A 21,046-nucleotide genomic window follows, 5' to 3' on the forward strand; every position below is an offset into this window, starting at 1 on the left:
TATCCCTCTCCTCTGCTCTTATGTTATCAGGGAAAAGAGTCTGTAAACTATGTTACTTTTTTCCAGGATCCTTTCTTCCCAGATTTTACAAGATGCAGTTATGATAACCCAAAGATACCCTTAAAAATAACTATACCTGTTATCTTATTTCTCTTTCTTGTTTCTTCAGTCCTTTCTTCTGTTCCCATATTCCTTTGTCTGCAAACAAATTGCTTGTCCTTTAGTCTTTAAAAAAAAAAAAAACTTTGATCCCCGTAGCTCATTACTATTCTGTCCTTTACCACCGACTTCTTGAACACTTTGCACATGCTGCCTCTTCTTCACTGTCGATTTAGTTCTTTGTTTCATTAAAAAAATTGTGAATGATGACTGATTCATGCAAAAGAATATGCACACATATATTTAAGTTATTAAGCATAATAGTAATAAAATGAACACCCATGAGTCCAACCTAAAAAAAGTAGCATTACCAGTACTATTAAGGCATCCTCATGCACCTTCCTGTAAACACCCTAAGGGAACCACTATTTTATTTGTTTGCCTTCATTCTCTTGCTTTTCATTATGCATTTAACATATATGTATGAAGTCATAAAAGAGTTTTTTGAATTTTATGAAAATAGTGTCTTGCTATCTATAATTTTCTATGACTTGTTCCCTCCCCATATCATTTCTAAGATTCATCCATTTTGATACATATATTTCATTTTCACTGCTATATAGTATTCCATCTCTGTAGGTAAACAGTTAGTTGTCTTTTGCTGTATTAACAATGTTGCCATGAGCATTCTTTTTCATATCTCTTAGTGTATGGATATAAGTAGTGGCCTACTGGAGGCTGACGGTGGGAGCGGTTCACTCTAAGTATAAGCAGTAGTAAGGGGTAGTAACATTGCTATAGAGAATTTAAAAACAATAATAAAGCCCACTAAAAATCCATTTGCTTTTTAATGTCACTATGTGCTGGCAGTTCTAAACAGTATCAGTGATAAAATATTCTTTCCCCATCTCTGCTTTGGTTTACCATTAGGAACAAAGCATTCCTCTTGTGTAGTCTATTATTCTAACAGAATTTTGAGTATTTATTCTTTTCTTTGTGTTTATTGCTTTTCATATCTTAGTTCAGCAGATCTATGTCTTTCAAGGTTATAAAGATATGCATCTTTCAAATTTAGTCTTTAATCCATCTGAAATTAATTTTCTTTATAGCTTCTGAGATGGAGATCAAATTTCTTTTTTTCCTTATGATTATCCATTTGTTTCAAAATTACTTGTTGAATACTTCATCTTTTTCCACTGATCTTCAGAGTTACCCTGCCGTGTATCACTTTTTCATGTATATTACTTTTGGCCATTTGGGAGTTCTTTAGTTTTCTTTATCTTACTCTATGCCAGTACACATCGCTTGAGTTACTATGACTTTATAAGAAGTTTTGATGTATGAATGTGCACAATCCCACCCGACCCCCCAACCTGCATTGTTGTTCAATATGATCTTTTTAATTGTTCTTGAGCCTTTCATCTTCTGTATACATTTTAAGTTTAGCATGTCAAGTACCAGGGAAAATCTTCTTGGAATTTTTTTTTTTAATTCATTTTATTGAGATATATTCACATACCATACAATCATACAAAACAAAGCTCACATTTCAGTTATTTACAATACCATTATATAGTTGTGCATTCATCACCAAAATTAATTTTTGACATTTTCATTACCACACACAGAAAAATAATAAGAATAAAAATTAAAGTGAAAAAGAGCAATTAAAGTAAAAAGAACACTGGGTGCCCTTTTTTTTTGTTTTCCTTCTCCCATTTTTCTACTCATCCATCCATAAACTAGAAAAAAGGGGAGTGTGGTCCATATGGCTTTCCCAATCACATTGTCACCCCTCATAAGCTACATTTTTATACAATCGTCTTCCGGATTCATGGGTTCTGGGTTGTAGTTCGATAGTTTCAGGTATTTTCTGCTGGCTATTCCGATTCATTAGAACCTAAAAAGGGTTGTCTATATTGTGCATAAGAGTGCCCACCGAGTGACCTTTCGGCTCTTTTTGGAATCTCTCTGCCACTGAAGCTTATTTCATTTCCTTTCACATCCCCCTTTTGGTCAAGAAAATGTTCTCCATCCCACGATGCCGGGTCTAGTTTCCTCCCCAGGAGTCATATTCCACGTTGCCAGGGAGATTCACTTCCCTGGGTGTCAGGTCCCACGTAGCCGGGAGGGCAGTGATTTTCACCTGCCAAGTTGGCTTCCTAGAAAGAGAGGGCCACATCTGAGCAACAAAGAGGCATTCAGGAGGAGGCTCTTAGATACAGTTATAGGGAGGCCTAGGGAATGTTTATTAGAATTAAATTGAGTTTATGAATAAATTTGGGGGAGAATTGATTTACTCTCCCTTTCTATGAGCACTATCTCTATATCTTTAGAATCTTCTTGAATATCTTTCAGTAAAGTATTTTCTCCTGAAAGGTTTTTTTGTTTTGTTTTTTTTTTAATTCAGTTTTATTGAAATATATTCACATACCTTATAGTCATCCATGGTGTATAATCAGCTGTTCACAGTACGATCATATAGTTATGCGTTCATCACCACAATCTATTTCTTTTTTTTTTTAATCTTCATTTTATTGAGATATATTCACATACCATGCAGTCATACAAAACAAATCGTACGTTCGATTGTTCACAGTACCATTACATAGTTGTACATTCATCACCTAAATCAATCCCTGACACCTTCATTAGCACACACACACAAATAACAAGAATAATAATTAAAGTGAAAAAGAGCAACTGAAGTAAAAAAGAACACTGGGTACCTTTGTCTGCTTGTTTGTTTGTTTCCTTCCCCGATTTTCCTACTCATCCATCCATAAACTAGACAAAGTGTAGTGCGGTCCTTATGGCTTTCCCAATCCCATTGTCACCCCTCATAAGCTACATTTTTATACAACTGTCTTCGAGCTTCATGGGTTCTGGGTTGTAGTTTGAAAGTTTCAGGTATCCACCACCAGCTACCCCAATTCTTTAGAAACTAAAAAGGGTTGTCTAAAGTGTGCATAAGAGTGCCCACCAGAGTGACCTCTCGGCTCCTTTTGGAATCTCTCTGCCACTGAAGCTTATTTCATTTCATTTCACATCCCCCTTTTGGTCAAGAGGATGTTCTCCGTCCCACGATGCCAGGTCTACATTCCTCCCCGGGAGTCATATTCCACGTTGCCAGGGAGATTCACTCTCCTGGGTGTCTGATCCCACGTAGAGGGGAGGGCAGTGATTTCACCTTTTAAGTTGGCTTAACTAGAGAGAGAGGGCCACATCTGAGCAACAAAGAGGCATTCGAGAGGAGGCTCTTAGGCACAATTATAGGGAGGCCTAGCCTCTCCTTTGCAGCAACCGTCTTCCCAAGGTTAAAACCTATGGTAGAGGGCTCAACCCATCAAACCACCAGTCCCCTATGTCTGTGGTCATGTTAGCAACCATCAAGGTGGGGTAGGCGAATACCCCTGCATTCTCCACAGGCTCCTCAAGGGGGCACTACATATTTTTTTCCTTGTTTTTCTTTTTTTTTTTTTAATTTTCCTTTCTTTTTTAAATCAACTGTATGAAAAAAAATTAAAAAAAAAAAAAAACATACAATAAAAGAACATTTCAAAGAGACCATAACAAGGGAGTAAGAAAAAGACAACTAACCTAAGATAACTGCTTTACTTCCAACCTGTTCCTACTTTACCCCAAGAAAGTTACCTAATATAGCAACATTTCTGTGAACTTGTTCCTACTATATCCATCAGAAATTAACAGACCATAGTCATTCCTGGGCATCCCCAGAACGTTAAATAGCTTATCTGTTCTTGTTGGATTATTGTTCCCCTTCCTTAATTGCTCTCTACTGCTAGTTCCCCTACATTCTACATTATAAACCATTTGTTTTACATTTTTCAAAATTCACATTAGTGGTAGCATATAATATTTCTCTTTTTGTGCCTGGCTTATTTCACTCAGCATTATGTCTTCAAGGTTCATCCATGTTGTTATATGTTTCACGAGATTGTTCCTTCTTACTGCCGTGTAGTATTCCATCGTGTGTATATACCACATTTTATTTATCCACTCATCTGTTGAAGGACATTTGGGTTGTTTCCATCTCTTGACAATTGTGAATAATGCTGCTATGAACATTGGCGTGCAGATATCTGTTCGTGTCACTGCTTTCCGATCTTCCGGGTATATACCGAGAAGTGCAATCGCTGGATTGAACGGTAACTCTATATCTAGTTTTCTAAGGAACTGCCAGACTGACTTCCAGAGTGGCTGAACCATTATACAGTCCCACCAACAATGAATAAAAGTCCCAATTTCTCCACATCCCCTCCAGCATTTGTAGTTTCCTTTTTGTTTAATGGCAGCCACTCTAATCGGTGTTAGATGGTATCTCATTGTGGTCTTAATTTGCATCTCTCTAACAGCTAGTGAAGCTGAACATTTTTTCATGTGTTTCTTGGCCATTTGTATTTCCTCTTCAGAGAACTGTCTTTTCATATCTTTTGCCCATTTTATAATTGGGCTGTCTGTACTATTGTCACTGAGTTGTAGGATTTCTTTATATATGCAAGATATCAGTGTTTTGTCAGATACGTGGTTTCCAAAAATTTTTTCCCATTGAGTTGGCTGCCTCTTTACCTTTTTGAGAAATTCCTTTGAGGTGCAGAAACTTCTAAGCTTGAGGAATTCCCATTTATCTATTTTTTCTTTTGTTGCTTGTGCTTTGGGTGTAAAGTCTAGGAAGTGGCCGCCTAATACAAGGTCTTGAAGATGTTTTCCTACATTATCTTCTAGGAGTTTTATGGTACTTTCTTTTATATTGAGATCTTTCATCCATTTTGAGTTAATTTTTGTGTAGGGTGTGAGGTAGGGGTCCTCTTTCATTCTTTTGGATACGGATATCCAACTCTCCCAACCCCATTTGTTGAAAAGACCATTATGACTCAGTTCAGTGACTTTGGGGGCCTTATCAAAGATCAGTCGGCCATAGATCTGAGGGTCTATCTCTGAATTCTCAGTTCGATTCCATTGATCTATATGTCTATCTTTGTGCCAGTACCATGCTGCTTTGACAACTGTGGCTTTATAATAAGCTTCAAAGTCAGGGAGTGTAAGTCCTCCCACTTCGTTTTTCTTTTTTAGAGTGTCTTTAGCAATTCGAGGCATCTTCCCTTTCCAAATAAATTTGATAACTAGCTTTTCCAAGTCTGCAAAGTAGGTTGTTGGAATTTTGATTGGGATTGCATTGAATCTGTAGATGAGTTTGGGTAGAATTGACATCTTAATGACATTTAGCCTTCCTATCCATGAACATGGAATATTTTTCCATCCTTTAAGGTCCCCTTCTATTTCTTTTAGTAGAATTACGTAGTTTTCTTTGTATAGGTCTTTTACATCTTTGGTTAAGTTTATTCCTAGGTAGTTGATTTTTTTAGTTGCTATTGAAAATGGTATCTTTTTCTTGAGTGTCTCTTCAGTTTGTTCATTTCTAGCATATAGAAACATTACTGACTTAGGTGCATTAATCTTGTATCCCGCTACTTAGCTAAATTTGTTTATTAGCTCTAGTAGCTGTATCGTCGATTTCTCAGGGTTTTCCAGATATAAGATCATATCATCTGCAAACAATGACAGTTTTACTTCTTCTTTTCCAATTTGGATGCCTTTTATTTCTTTATCTTGCCGGATTGCCCTGGCTAGCACTTCCAGCACAATGTTGAATAACAGTGGTGACAGCGGGCATCCTTGTCTTGTTCCTGATCTTAGATGGAAGGCTTTCAGTCTCTCACCATTGAGTACTATGGTGGCTGTGGGTTTTTCATATATGCTTTTTATCATATTGAGGAAGTTTCCTTCAATTCCTACCTTTTGAAGTGTTTTTATCAAAAAGGGATGTTGGATTTTGTCAAATGCTTTTTCAGCATCTATTGAGATGATCATTTGATTTTTCCCTTTTGAATTGTTAATGTGTTGTAATACATTGATTGATTTTCTTATGTTGAACCATCCTTGCATGCCTGGAATGAACCCCACTTGGTCATGGTGTATGAATTTTTTTAATGTGTCTTTGGATTCGATTTGCAAGTATTTTGTTGAGGATTTTTGCATCTATATTCATTAGGGAGATTGGCCGGTAGTTTTCCTTTTTTGTAGCATCTTTGCCTGGTTTTGGTATTAGATTGATGTTAGCTTCATAAAATGAGTTAGGTAGTGTTCCATTTTCTTCAGTGTTTCGAAAGAGTTTGAGTAAGATTGGTGTCAGTTCTTTCTGGAAAGTTTGGTAGAATTCCCCTGTGAAGCCATCTGGCCCTGGGCATTTATTTGTGGGAAGATTTTTGATGACTGATTGGATCTCTTTGCTTGTGATGGGTTGGTTGAGGTCTTCTACACAATCTATTTCTGAACATTTTCTTTACACTAGAAAGAATAAGAAAAAATAAAAGTAAAAAAGAACACCCAAATCATCCCCCTCATCCCACCCTATTTTTCATTTAGTTTTTGTCCCCATTTTTCTACTCATCCATCCATACGCTAGATAAAGGGAGTGTGAGCCACAAGGTTTTCACAATCACATTGTCACCCCTCTCCTGAAAGGCTTTTACGCATTTTTGTTAGATTTGTTCTTAGGAGTCTTACAGTTTTTGTTCCTCTGATAAGTATCTGTTTAAAAATAATATTTTCTAACTCTTTTATGCTAGTGTATACAAATGCTATTATTTTAGATATTCATCTTCTATCTAACAGCTTTGTCAAACTTTATTCTCACAATTTGTAGATTCACTAGGGTTTTCTGTATGACTAGTCATCGTGTGTGAATAACAACATACAAGAAAGGAAAATTTTGTTTGTGACATTTTTTTGTTTCTGACATTTCAGTCCTTCGATTTTTTTTCTGAGCCTTAATAAGTTGGTTGTATCAATAGTGGGATCCTTATCTTGTTCCTGACTTTAAAGGGAGTGGGTTCTAATATTTCACCATTGAATATGATGTTCACTGTAGATTTCTGATATATACTCTTTTTCTGCATCTATTGAAATGATAACACAGGTTTTTTCCCTGATAATTATAGCGAATTACAGTTGACTGATAATTAAATGTTGAATTAATTTTGCATTCCTAGAATAAGTCATCATGACTTATTTTTTATATCTGGATTTGGTTTGCTATGATTTTGTTTAGAATTTTTGCCCCTGGATGGTTGAGTGAGATCAGACTTTTGATTTTCCTTTCTTGTATGTCATTGATCGGTTTGGGTATATAAGCCTTATGCAGTGAGTATACCATTGAAGGAATTATTCCATAGTTAATTTAACCAGTACTGTTTTGCTGGATAGATTGTTCCTAGTGCTTTGCTATTATAAATAATGCTGTATTGCAAATCCATGTACACTACATTAAATGCATATTTAAAGAATACATTACAGAAGTGGGATTTGGTGGCCAGAGAGCATCTGAAATTTAAGATTCCCATAAATGTTGTCTCTGAAGTTTGAAGAGGTTGCCAGTTTATAGTTTCACCAGCAGTGTGCAAGGGTATCTGTTTCTCCACATGATTCATTGAGGGATTTAGATAAGCACTTTAAGCAAAAGAAGAAAACATCTGTCTTCACATTGACATTTTTCTCCAGCCACATGTTTCTTCAGCTTCACAGCTTCCACTTTCACTTCTTGAAAGTGTGCTAAACTCAGCTCACCTCCCACTCACTTGTCAACTAGTCTTCTACCCTTGCTACCCCATTAAAAATGCCCTTGCCATGATCATTAACATGCTTCTTGTTTGGAAGTACAATGGGCTTGTCTCTGATTTTTTTTTCAATCTTACCTGACTCCTCAGCAATATTTGACATGCTATCATTCTTGAGACATCTGCCTGGAATTTTGTGATGCTTTTCTCTCCTGTTTTTTTTCCCCCCTACCTCTCTGGCTTCTTGTTCTCATTCTCTATTGAGATTCCACTTCCTCTACCTGTTTTGTAAATGTTAGTGTTCTTCATATTTCTGTCCTTATCCCTCATCTCACTCCATACACTCATGTGATCTCACCCCTAGTCACAGTTTCAGTTGCCGTCTCTTTGTTGAAGATACCTGACTTTATACCCTCAGCTCATCACTGCTGAGCTTTAGACCTATCGACATTTCACTCCCTTGCATATAACACAATATCTTAGGTACTCAGTGAATATTTGCTGGCTGAAAGGATAAATGTATGAATGGGATTTTTTTCTTTTATTTTTTAGGCCTTAGAAATTAATCACAGATTTTAAAGTGAAAACTTTGGTTGCATTTCTTAAACTAATATGTCTAGTTCTTTTATGAATTTGTCTTTATAATAATGTAGAGTTTTGACTAATACTACATTAGATTGATATCTGCCTTATTGTTTAAAGACAGGGTTTTATTTTTAAAATTTGAAATTTATGATCTAGTGGAGCATGAGCTTTTGAGTCTGAGAAAATAGGTCAGGTCAGCCAGCTAATAAATTTTTTAACCTTAAATTACTTAAACTTCGAGTTTTTTCCTCTGAAAAGTGTCTGTAATATATACCCTGTGACGTGAGGATTAAGTAGATGATATGTATAAAGGTGTTTGGTACATAGTAGAAATTCAATAAATTGGAAATTATAGTATAATGCTACAATAGCAACTATGTTCTACAGTACTACAAATTTAACTTCACAATTTTTGTCTTACAGATAGTGTGTGTACCGAATGAGTGGCGTATAGCTATGCTCATCATTGTTTTCGTAAATGCTCTCGTGTCTATCATGGTGGAGGTAAACGCTTCAGATAATTGTATGGCTACTGTGCTGCCTTGGGATTTTTGGTAATTTAATAGGAGTAGGAGGAAGAAGACAGACCACATTATGGAAACCCACAAAAATTCTCAGTTTCATTTTAGCCAAATTCATTTAGCCTTCTCTTCTGACTTTCAGTGAACTGATAATAATTACATTAAAGGATATGACTTAGCTACACTCGTGCAGACAGGAGATAATAAGCAGTGAGATAGCAAAAGATAGTGATTGGTAGAAAGGAGAGAAGTTTGGTGCCCTGGCAATTCCTACGCTGGTGAACAAGAGACCATGAAATCAGACTGGGTATCTATTACTCATGTCCTGTGATGTTTAATAAAATCTCCCATTTAAGGAAGGAAAGGGATTGGAATGGGGGCTTTTCGCCTAACTGTAGTGAATATCAATAATCATGAGAGTTTATTGAAAGTATAAAATAATGACCAATGTGGACTTAACCTAATCTCAGCATTGATTACTAAACCGTCTTCCTTGTTGTTTACTTTTGAATGACCTCCAAAGAGTATGAAGTACTCTTTGATCCGTTGTATATTGTATAGTGACCTTCCCTTTAGGATTGCCTTTAGGTCAGCTTCTCTGAAAAGGAGCTGGCAAATTCTCTTTGCTGCTTATTAAACTTTTATATGCTCTTAGAAGTACAATTATAATTCACTCCTACATTAGCAATATAAGAAACGAAAGAGAGTGTAATTGTTAAGTAGGAGTTCATGGGGCAGGCTTTTGAATTTAAATTAAGGTAATTTGTGGGAAAAAACATATGCTTTTAATGATAATAGTTTTAGACTGAGAAATCTTGCTTAATTTCAGTTTTCCTTCTAAAGATGGTTTGGTATTTAAATTTGGAATACAGTGAGCATCATAAATAATTATGGTACTGACCTTTGTAAATTGCCCAAAGGAATATTTTTGCTATTTTTTGGATGCTAGAAAGCATACCCACAATGTTGAATTTTAGGGGTTTTCCTTTTTGTACAGTGCAAGTTCACCTTTTCACTTAAATGTTATTTATTATAAGAAAATTTTTTAAAAGACAGACTTTTTAGACACTCCTTTCATGATCTCTCTTAAATTATTATTCTTAGTATCAAAATAATTATTTGTACTAAACTTTGGTAAAACCATACTCATTCATAGATATTAGCTATTAACTCAGTATAACTCAGTGTTGTAACTTGAAGTTATAAGTATTGTTTTAATATGGGAAGAACTTGAGAATTCTAATAAAAGCCATATTTTGTGGGAAATTTTGAATACCCATTTTCTTAAGGATTTTATAACAATTCATATTTGTTTACAAGTCAAGTCCTGTTTTTATTCTTTATCTTTTTTGCAGTATTAACTGAAATTCTCTCTGTATAAACCAAACCATGCTTTTCACTAATGATGCAGCATTGTGTAAGCCTTTTAAAATGTGCACATTAATAAACAATGACTTAGTCCTTTTTAATTCTTAACTTACTGGAATATCTCTCAGAACTTCTTCCTTGACATGGTCCTTTGGAAAGTTGTGTTCAATCGAGACAAACAAGGAGAATATCGCTTCACCACTACACAGCCACCACAGGTTGGAAATCAGCACTTACTATCAATTCTTCACATGTGTCTAGGCTCTTTGAGTTGTGTACTCTATTCTGTAGTGTGTTGCTTAAACTGTTTTCTCTATGCCTGACATTTCATTTCTTTTAAGAAGTCCTAGAAAACTCATGGCAAACATTGCTACAGACTTTTCAGGACTTCAGATATTTCATAAGTCTGTTTTCCATTCCAATCCTAATCCTTTATGTGTTTGAAGGTCATAGTTTTATCCTCAGAGATGAGAGTTAATTTTCCATTTTTGTGTGCTTTAAATATTATGATTTCAGATTTCATGAGTTCCTTTGGGAACTAAATGAGACTCAAGACAACAAAATTTTGAAATTGGAACCATTGCTTCTTGAATTAGAGTCCAAAGGCCAAAATTTTGAGGAATTGTTTCTGATACGTAGTCAGTTGTTGTGCCTTATTTTGGGGGACTTTTTGGCTTACCCCAACATATGTTTCTCATCAGTAAGAAAAGTTTTCTAAGAGATAGTGCTCATTTTGACTTTCTGAATACATTAAATAGCCTGTTACTGAAAGGTATCTTCTGTAAAAACAGAAAAGAAATAATGAATAAAATCCATTTCCTTGTGTTAGGTTTAGGGTAGTATAGCTCTTGGGAGGAAATATAGATTAGACTTATTTTTAAACTGATAGCATTGAATAAAAAACCTATGAACCAGCTTTTTGGATATAGAAAACAATATATCAAGTCTCACCTCCTCATTATCTTAACCATTGCTTTGAAGGTTGGGTGATGTGCTTTACACACGTGAGCTTTAAATCTTTCGCTGATCCTCAAACCACACAAGAAAGCTTGCTGAGTTGAAGAGCATTTCCTGACATTTCTGAGTTGGGTCACTCTCTTTAATTTTAGCCTTCTTATTCCTAAGTAACCACTTCGTGAGATTTTTTTTTTGGGGGGTAATTCAGCAGGCTCATGCCCCCATGTAATATCACAGGATTGCTTTATAAGAGTTCCTGTAGTGGGCCATTTCCTTTTTCTAATGCTTTATGAGGAATAATGATGCTTTTGTAATGATGGCTTGAGTCTGGAATTGCCTTCAGTTTCTTTCTCTCAGAGAACTGTAATGCCCAGTTGCTCCTAATAGTGGGTATAATCAGAGCTAGGGTCTCAAGTCCTTTAGCTAAATCTTCTCCCTGTCCATAGTTTTTTTTCCTTTTGATTACCTCAAAGGGTTAACTTTGGCAAGGCCCAGGCAGAGGAAAACATTTAAACCGAGTTTTCAGCTTCTCCAAAGAGATACCTGATTATTGATCAAAACAGGAAATGCCTGTTCTCAAGAAGAGTTGTATCCTGATTTAGTCAAAAGTGGGTATCATCGGGCGCCATTAAAATATTTGAATTGGAAGTCCCTTTCTTGCTTTTCAACCAAAATTAAATGGCAGAAAATTTGCTAAAGTGTCTTATTTTCTAGAAAGTTTAGTTCTCCTTACTTTTTTTAGAGTTAGTTTCATGTGAATTCCTACCACTAAGGTGTTCAGGGGAGAGAGTGAAGCTAGAAAGTGGTCTGGAGCAGGCAGGCTCCATCATGCCCTATGTGTTGTCTGAATCTGAGAATCATTCAGTAGACAAGAATTTTAGCCTTTTATTTCTCTGGCGATGATTAAGAATGCAGCTTTTTTTAAATTACTGACTTTGGAAAAAAGTTTTTATAACCTCTTATCATAAAGTAATACCTACATCTTCTTAAGCATAAAGTAATACCTTCATCTTCTTACATTTCTATGTGTAATGTTTTTACTATTCATTTTTATGACCCTTTGAGAGTCAGTCAATTAGTCATATTACCATAAGGTTGTGCTTCTCAGTCAAGGGTAATTTATCCCCCTTACTGTCAGAAGACATTTGACAAAAATGTCTGCAGATATTTTTGGTTGTCACAATTGACGAGGGTCGTGGGGAGGAGGCTTTTACTGTACCTAGGGGTTAGAGGCAAGAGATTCTGCTAAATGTCCTGCCATGCACATTACAGCCCTTCACAACAAAAGAATTTTCCAGTCCAAAAATGCCAGTAGTGCTGAGGTTGAGAAACTGTGTCATAAGGTGAAAAATCATGTAAAGATGAGATTGACTTGCTCTTAGGACTTCTGTTTTTGGCTGCCCTTCCCTCAGCCCCCATTCCACATCTGCCCATTTTGCACACTTCTTTTCTATCAGGAAGCCCATGAGGTCTTAGACTACACTGATGTTGGAGAAGGAAAAGACCTGTTTCTTCTTTTCCTTTCTTACCATAGAGAACCAGGGACCATTGAGTTGGGTTGAAAGCTTCAAAGCTAGTGACTTTGGACTAGTGTTTAGAATTTAGTTGATTTGGGAAGTCATCAACGTCACCTGGAATTCTCTAGCAACCACGTCTAAAATATCTGGTCATCCACAAGGCACTGTGCTATATCAACATATGATAGGCAAAAATGACCTTGTTTCTCCATTGTAAAGCACACTTCAAAAGAACATTGTTGCTGAAGGAAGGAAAAAAAAAAACAACTAAACTCCATAATAGCATAATCTTGTGTAATATTACGATTTATAGATAATTTTTGTATACATCACCTCCAGGGTCCTCTGAATTTTAAGGTATTTCTAACTCCATTTTAAGGTAAAATAACAGAGCATTCAGTTGACTAGCCAAGGTTATGCATCTAATTGAATGGCAGAAGTGGAAACTGAATCCAGGGTTTCTGTTTCAAGAGGAGTGTTTTTCCCACTATGTCATATTGTATGAGGCCAAAGAGATGCAAACTAATACAACCACCAAATTACAAAATGGAGACAAATAGTAGGTACTTTTATCAGTCCCTACCAAGTGATAGGGACTGTATGAGGCATTTTGCATGCATTCTCTCTAATTTTTAGAAGAATCGAAAGAGATAGGAATATCATTAGTCTCTCTAGCTCAATTTTCACAGATGAAGAAAGAGTGTTAGAACTGGAATTCAAGTTAGTTTTACTTGGTCCCACGACTATATTCCTATACCTCAGAGCCAAACTGACTTTTAGGTGTCATTTTATTTAGCAGTTGACATTTTAGATACTATATTCTATTTGGCCTGCTGAACATTCATGTAGCTAATCTAATTTAGTTACAGGAAGTAAAATTTTTATATAGCAGTAATTTATTTCCCCTGGTCATTCTTTTTCTTGTTGATGCTCAGTGGTCTTGGTAAATGTCTATTGAATGAAATTGAAAACAGGTTAAATAAACCATTTTCAGATAATAAAAACTAAAACTTTCATGTAGCTATATATTTTTTTCCTATAAAATTCTTTAGCAGCTCCAGATGTTAATACTTCCTTCCGGATGTTATTACTTATTCTCAGACAAAAATGATAAGTGATTTTCAAGTTAGGATACTCATCGTAAATGTCTTGAACTCCATCGTAGACCTACTGAATGAAAACTTTCAGTGATAGGGCCCCATCATCTGTGATATTTCTACAAAGAATGGTGAATATCTGTGCTATTAGAAACTATGCTATTAGAAGTATTTGTACTTATCCTGTATTTAGTAAACCGAGGTCAGTTAGTAGTAGATGTGGTAAAATCACTGGTTTTAACTTTGTTTCCAAGCATATGAGTGAAGCTAGAAATTGTTTTACAGTGTTAACCATGTAATTTTATCCTGCCTGAGTATTTGTGTGTAATTTTTTTTTGAATCCAAATGTTAATTGTAGTCTTTCTAACCACTTAGAATATCATTTAAGTTTATTCAAACAGAATCTTACTTATGATTACCTGCATTTGTTTTATATTCAGGATTGGTATGGAAGAAGGCTTTTATGAAAACCACAGTACCATTATATTTATATATTATTTCATAAGCACGGCTTAATATTTTATGTGCTACCCATGAAAACCATTTCCTAAAAGATACTGCTAAGAGTAAACTGGCATTTGGGTTCTGGAATGAACAGCTTGGAATGGTCTGAGAAGCAGGAGAATTTTAGCTATGAATTTTTTTTGAAAGTTCTTTCTGGAAGAAAGACTATGGTAGCCTCTTTGCCTTCTCTGAGAGGATATTTTTGGAAATTTACCCATTCCTTTCAGAAGCAAACCAAAAGATCCAGATGCTGTAGCCACTGCTTCAGGGACTAAATGATCTTTTGGGGAGTCCCAGGTGTTCATTCTAGGCCCCGTAATGCCGCACCTCATTGCCTTCTCGTTGCACCGTGCTCACCTTTCTCCCCTTGCCACCATCATCTCCCCCCTGATTTATTTCTCATTCCAGCATGCCTGTAGCACCTTTTATTTTCTTTTCTGGTGGATTATCTTGTGTTTGAGGGTGTGTGGTGTATGTGTGTGTTTGTAAAGTAACAAACCTACACTTCTGTTTAGTATATTTTTGTGTGTGCGATGTTTGGGGGAGGTGAGGGTACAGGAAAATATTAGGTTTCTAATTACGGGTTGGGTGATCCTTAGTGCTCCTCATGACTTTAAAAAAAATTATGACAAATGTACCTGATTATGATAGTGATGTTAAGATTTTTTAAACATGTACTTTAATGTAAAAATAATTCTGTTAAGTTGCTTTTCTGTTTGCAATTAAATTTTAATTTTATTGCTTGCCTCATTTTCCACAGGTAGGGAACAGTGAATTTAGAGATGAGTGTATGTGTGTGTGTGTGTTTCTTACATTTGAATACACTTGCCTGTAATTTTCTAAACTATCCTGAACTCAACCAGCTATTAGCATTGCCCTTCAACCTGACAGACTTATCTGGGCAGACAAAACCTGTTATGTTTCTGCATTTTTTAAAAGTCAGCAATCACCATTAGCCTTTTTCTGTGATCCTTTAACAGTACTGCTTGCCATAAAATAAAAAGTGACAGCTTTCAGATTGATTTAGGAATAATGATCTTTTCCTAAATTAGATTGAAGAATTTAAACACCATGGGAAAAAGTAAGATCCAAATAGTGAACCATCATCTTAGATTAAATATTATGGTTGATATTCTATGTACTTTAAGCCCTGGAAAGGATTTGTTAATCTAACATTATTTGATTTGGATCACTTGAAGTATCCTATATAACTAATCTCTTCTGAAACCTGATGCTAAATATTTTCCTATGGGCTTCTTTTAAGGTGATGGTAATAACTTGTCAGCATATGAAAAAAAAAAAAAAGAGGGCTTGTAAGATGAATACTATTGAAAAAAATTTTTTTTCCTGGAATGTAACACAGCTTACTTGTGACCAAATTTTTGGTAGCAGTAGAAGTGCACCTTACTGTGTTTTGTTAAAGTAAACTAAAAGAGCTGTATAGTTAAAAGCACCAATTACTGTTTATCACTCTCTTACTGCTGCCACAGTCCCACCCCAAAGTTTTAAAGAAGGAAAAGATTAGTAGGGCTCCAAGTTTTCATTTTGAAGTTTTTTTTTGCCATTCTCCACTGACCAATTTAGAAATGTTTCAAAATAAGTTCTATAGCAAATTTGACTTTTTTGATCATGAAAATACTTTGGAGGTTAAAATCAGAACACCCATTACTTCAATTAAGAGTAGAGCTAATGTTAATTGGCAAAAAATAAAAATAAAAAATCTTGGGATTTAAATTTTGCTTTGGATAAGAAACAGCCAAGATAATTAAGAATTGACGTTCTTCAGAGGTGAACATAACAATGACCATTTTCAATATATAGTCATTTTGTTTTATTTCATTTAAGACAAATTCTAAGGGTAACTTTCAGCCCTCTTATTGAATTTACATTTCTACACAATAACCAAGGGCACTGCTTTCTTGTTCTCCAAGAATTATTTATCAAAGATCACATTTATGAAAAACATTGGGATTGATCAGAAGAAATGCTATGGCACCAGAGCATTTTCTAATTAAATAATATCAAGAAATAGTGTTTGCTTTGTACCTTTTTATGTACCTTTTTCCAATTGTGGAGCACTAGGGAAACCATCATTATAAAATAAAATGGTTGTTTTTCATATTAGTGAGAATGTGACTTCAAAAAATGTGATTGGCATTAAATGTGATCTGAGTCTTAATTTTGACCTAACAATATTTACTTCATGCTTAAATTTTTAGAAGGTAATATTAACAGTGACAATGTTTTTACAGTGTTTTCTTCCAAAAATGATCAGGTGGCTAAGTTTCTAGGAGCAATAGCACTGAAACTAGTTTGGGAAAAAATATGAGGGTATCTACATTAAACATTAAAAATGTTTTCTCTTTCTGAATAGTTTAAAGTTATTCTTAATACATTAGATATTTTGTGTTATGGAATCATAGATTCTAGAGCTGCAAGTTATTTTAAAAGCTTATTAGTATACAAGAGGATATAGGTACATACCACTAAATGATATATGAAGCAAATTCCATTAATAACAACATCTAATCTTTAAAAAAAAAAAATCTATCCCTAAATAATCGAAAGCTGACTTTTTTACATGGAATTTTTCTTTATTATACTCAGAAGCTATTTCCTATTATTTTTCTGTGCCAGTATTCTGTGGTTTGGCAAGCTTGTTTAAAATAAGAAACCCTTAATCACATAGGCTATTTTTTTTTTCTTCTCTTCTTAGGAGTCAGTGGATCGGTGGGGAAAATGCTGCTTGTCCTGGGTCCTGGGCTGTAGGAAGAAGATACCAAAGGCAAAGTACATGTATCTGGCACAGGAGCTCTTGGTTGATCCGGAATGGCCACCAAAACCTCAAACAACAACAGAAGCTAAAGTTTTAGTTAAGGATAAGGGATCATGTCAAATCATCACCATAACATAGCAGTGAATCAGTCTCAGTGGAGTGCTGGATACCATTATTCAGAAGGATGTAATTATAGAACTTTCTGATCCTATGTGTCAGAGTGGCACCATTTCAAATTATGTCCTTTCTAAACTTCGGGTTATAAGAGCTGATTTAGAGTTGTTTTATTTTAAACATACAAAAAAAAAAAAAAAAGGTATTGGCTTATCAGTTAAATTAATTATCATTCTGTAAATTTCTATAAGCCCTAAATACCATATATCTTTCCAGAATATTTTTGATTGTTATCCTTGTTGATACTCTTTATATTGGGTGCAGAAGAAAGTTAGTATTTGGTGGACTTGTAGACATTAGCTTTTGAGGCTTGACTAACCCCTTTATTTTTCATGACCCCTTATTAAAAAGAGTTAGTGTTTATATATAAGGCCTAAATTTGTGATTAGAAAAATAAAATGGGTGTTATTAGCCTCTGCATTTTGGTTGAAATCCTGTTTTCCAATATTTCTTCCAAAGAAATGTACATACCCTAGCATATCTTTGATAGCCTAGAGTGAGGACTGAGTTTATATGATGTTGCTGAGAGAAAACTCAGGTAATCTCTACTTGTGGTTTTATGTTTTATGTAAGAACTGCCTGGGTTTTATTTTTCTAAGCAGCAAGGTGCTTCACTGCCCTTCTTGATGAGATGTCCTTCAAAGCTATTAAATGAATCTTGTGCTATATCTGGTGTCAGTAGTATAATTTGCTTAAATTATATGTTAATAGAACCTTTTCCCCTAGAAAAAATAGAATATTTCTTTTGGCAATAGGTATAATTATATCTTTCTCATATCTCTTCATATCCCCCCTTTCCTTCATGGCTATATATTATTTTAAATGTCATTTTCTTTTCTTTACTTCTATCTTCCTTTAACTAATACACATGGATAACAATGAGGTTTTTTTTTTTTTAGTTTCTTAGCATTTTAATTCTAAGATTTTTAAGATTTGGTGTATGTCTCCTATGAATAATGAGACTTAAAAAAAAGTGAATTTTGATGACTGCTATGTTTTCAAAGCAGTTGAATTTGGTGGCAGTTTATCTTGTGCCATTAGGTGGCACCAGAGGTCAGGTCTTAACCTACTTTGGATTGGACAGTATAGGTGTTTACAAGTGAGTGTATTGGGTTGTGGAAATTTCTGGAAGAAAAAAATTGAAGAAATAAAGTTAAAGAATAGGCATTCATTGAGGCCAAAGAAGCGAGGAACATATTTTACACTTTTCTGTCTTGCCTGGCTAATGCTTAAATTCTAAACGAAAATTAAAGTATCTTTTAAAATGACTTGATAGGTATGATCTAGCAATTTGGCAAAGCCCAAAGTTATAATAAACACAGGAAACTACTATTGGTGTAAAAGGATGTTAAACAATTAAAACTATGTGAAGTCATCGTATGTTCTTTCTAAACCAGTGGCACACTTGTGCTTTCTACTTCTAACTGATGATTATTTTCCTGGTATACAGAGGTCATTTACCAAATGTTATGCAGAACGTTAGAGCCAAATGGTTCTCATCCTTTATACTACAAAGACCTGACTGGTGTTTGGTAACTGTAGGAAAATTTAAGTTACACTCAGGATCACTGTTATTGCTGTTGCCACTGATGATTCATACAAAAGATGTTGAAGTTTTCCATCAAAAAGTATACCATACTAATGCACATTAGATGATAAAACAATTATTTCATGAATGATTCTATGAAGCTATGCATCTTAGACCTCTTGAGCTGTGAATTAGCACTGTTTTCTATAGTTACTTATTCTCTTGATTCATAATTTCTGTATTCATTTTCAATATGTACAAGTGGTATTCTTAAGTGATTTCCCAGAATTGTAAATTTTATTCTTGGGTTTAAATACTGAAGCATATGATTAAAGTAATTAATAAGTAGCAGCTTAAAAACCCAATTATCAAATTATGTTTAACATCTTTGAGAGCATGATCATAAATAGCTATTTTTCAACCCTCTCTCCCCTTTTTTAACATTTAGAGTTTATAAGCATTTTATATTTCATCTGTCCATTTTGTATTCAAAGGAATGAGGATTTTAGGTAGGTGGAAGAAAGCGATTTTAGGAAGTTAGATTTGAACATAGACAAGGTAGATTGTTTTAAGTTGTAATTGTTAGCTTCCAGAATGTTGTTTGAAGAATGTCTGTGCATCCAGGTGTGGGTCCTACTCAGTGCCATAGATAAACTGAGTCCTCTATTACATAGTAATTTTGATTCTGAATTTCACATTAAATTATTTGAGTGTATACAGGCCTAAATTTTTAAAAAATCTGTACATATATTATTTTGATGTATTAAGATTAATAAATATTGCTGATTTAAATTTTATTTATGCACATAATAAAGGACAGAAATGTCCTGGAAAGTAATTGTTAAATAATGATATGTAACTTTTTAACTTTTTAAATAAATAACAAGATTTTTAATGTGTGTCTCCCTCAGGGTTGTTTAAAGTTTTTTTTTCCTTCCCTCAAATATAAATAGTGGTAACTATATGTTTTTTATCTTCTAGCACCAACTGCTATAAAGCAATGCTGCAAATAATGCTTGAATACAAGTTGCTAAGCCAACAACAAAATAAATACTTTTTATATTAGTTTTATAATCCTCAAATTTGAAACCTTTTCCAAATCTCACTTGAATTTAAACTAAACTGTTGCAGTTTTTAACTCTATTTATTTTGTTTCCTGTGTTTATGAAAGTACTGCACAGTTTCAAAGGCATGGTAAATAGTATATCAATATGTTTATGTTCTCTGTTCCAAAAACAGCTATAGATGCAATATCCAGAGAAGAGCAAAATTCAGGCTTTAGAGAACATTCTAAGATTCCATGCATGCAGTTTTGAGATACCTGAAAACAGGTTTTGTGTATTTATGGTGGGAGGTGAGTGGGAACTTTTAAACGAAAATGGGGTGTTAATTTTTTGTACAGTCTGTGGGCATTTACACCTATTTTTAATGTATTAAAATTTTGTAATTATGTGCACATTAAATTAATAAACTAGTTACTCCTGTTATGATTTGTGAATCCCTTAAACCTTGAATTTTTTTAAGTAACTTTATATTAGAAATGATACTTCATCTTTATATTTTTAAAAGTGTATTGCTGCTCAAGAATGGTACCCTGTTGCCAAAAAGGCATACATTCATAATTGTACACTCAGCATTGTAAATAATCTTATGAAATCTTTTTTGATTTATGCTATTCAAAATAAAAATTTAAATGAAATAAAATTTCTTTCTCCTGTAAATTTACACATATGTTTGCTTTTTACCTATATAAATGCTGCCCTCTGGATTTTCTTTCCTGATTAGAACTTCCCATTTCCTTTTTAACTTTCGATTTTTGAAGGAAATAAGTACAACATTCCACATTTCGCGTAATGTCTGTGGATGCCCATCAGTCAGATACATTGTAGAACCAATTGTTAAGTGTTAGGAGCTCAGAAGGAAATGGTGAAATATAAGACAAGGGACTTGAAATCTATTAATAGTTGGAAGGATCAAACTAAAGCTAATACTCTAAGACTTGGTAAGTTTATAATGAGGTGACATTGATACATACTGGTTGCAAAAAGAGCATTCTAAGGAGAGAAACTGGAGCTAACTAATGATCAGGGAAAGTACCACTTAGAGAAGGTGGATTTATGTTGGGCCTGTGTGCTTGGAGAGGAAGTGTTTCAGAGTATCCAGAGTTCTACAGGAGGCATGCATCCTCCCCCTGCTATGGGTTACATAGCTGGCTGTGATGTGAAGGTCTGATGGTTTGTGCAGCATATGATCTTATCCCCAGAGCCTGCTGAAGAGGCCACT

At 34.6% G+C, this 21,046-nt stretch overlaps 1 protein-coding gene across 7 annotated transcripts in view; it reads left to right on the plus strand.

Moving 5' to 3' along the window:
* The window catches only part of ATP13A3 (ATPase 13A3), a 91,093-nt gene extending 70,605 nt beyond the window's left edge, over positions 1-20,488 (plus strand). For 6 of the 7 annotated variants that reach the window (XM_037838019.1, XM_037838053.1, XM_037838046.1 and 3 more), the window contains 3 exons: positions 8,745-8,825; positions 10,339-10,428; positions 17,002-20,488. In XM_037838019.1, coding sequence (XP_037693947.1) covers positions 8,745-8,825; positions 10,339-10,428; positions 17,002-17,199 — 369 coding nt within the window. In that variant the 3' untranslated portion in view covers positions 17,200-20,488. The remainder of the gene's footprint in view (positions 1-8,744; positions 8,826-10,338; positions 10,429-17,001) is intronic. The other variant, XM_037838036.1, reaches the window with a different exon arrangement.
* The last annotated feature ends 558 nt before the right edge of the window (positions 20,489-21,046 follow it).

Source organism: Choloepus didactylus, chromosome 1, assembly GCF_015220235.1.
Source record: "Choloepus didactylus isolate mChoDid1 chromosome 1, mChoDid1.pri, whole genome shotgun sequence".
NCBI lineage: Eukaryota > Metazoa > Chordata > Mammalia > Pilosa > Megalonychidae > Choloepus > Choloepus didactylus.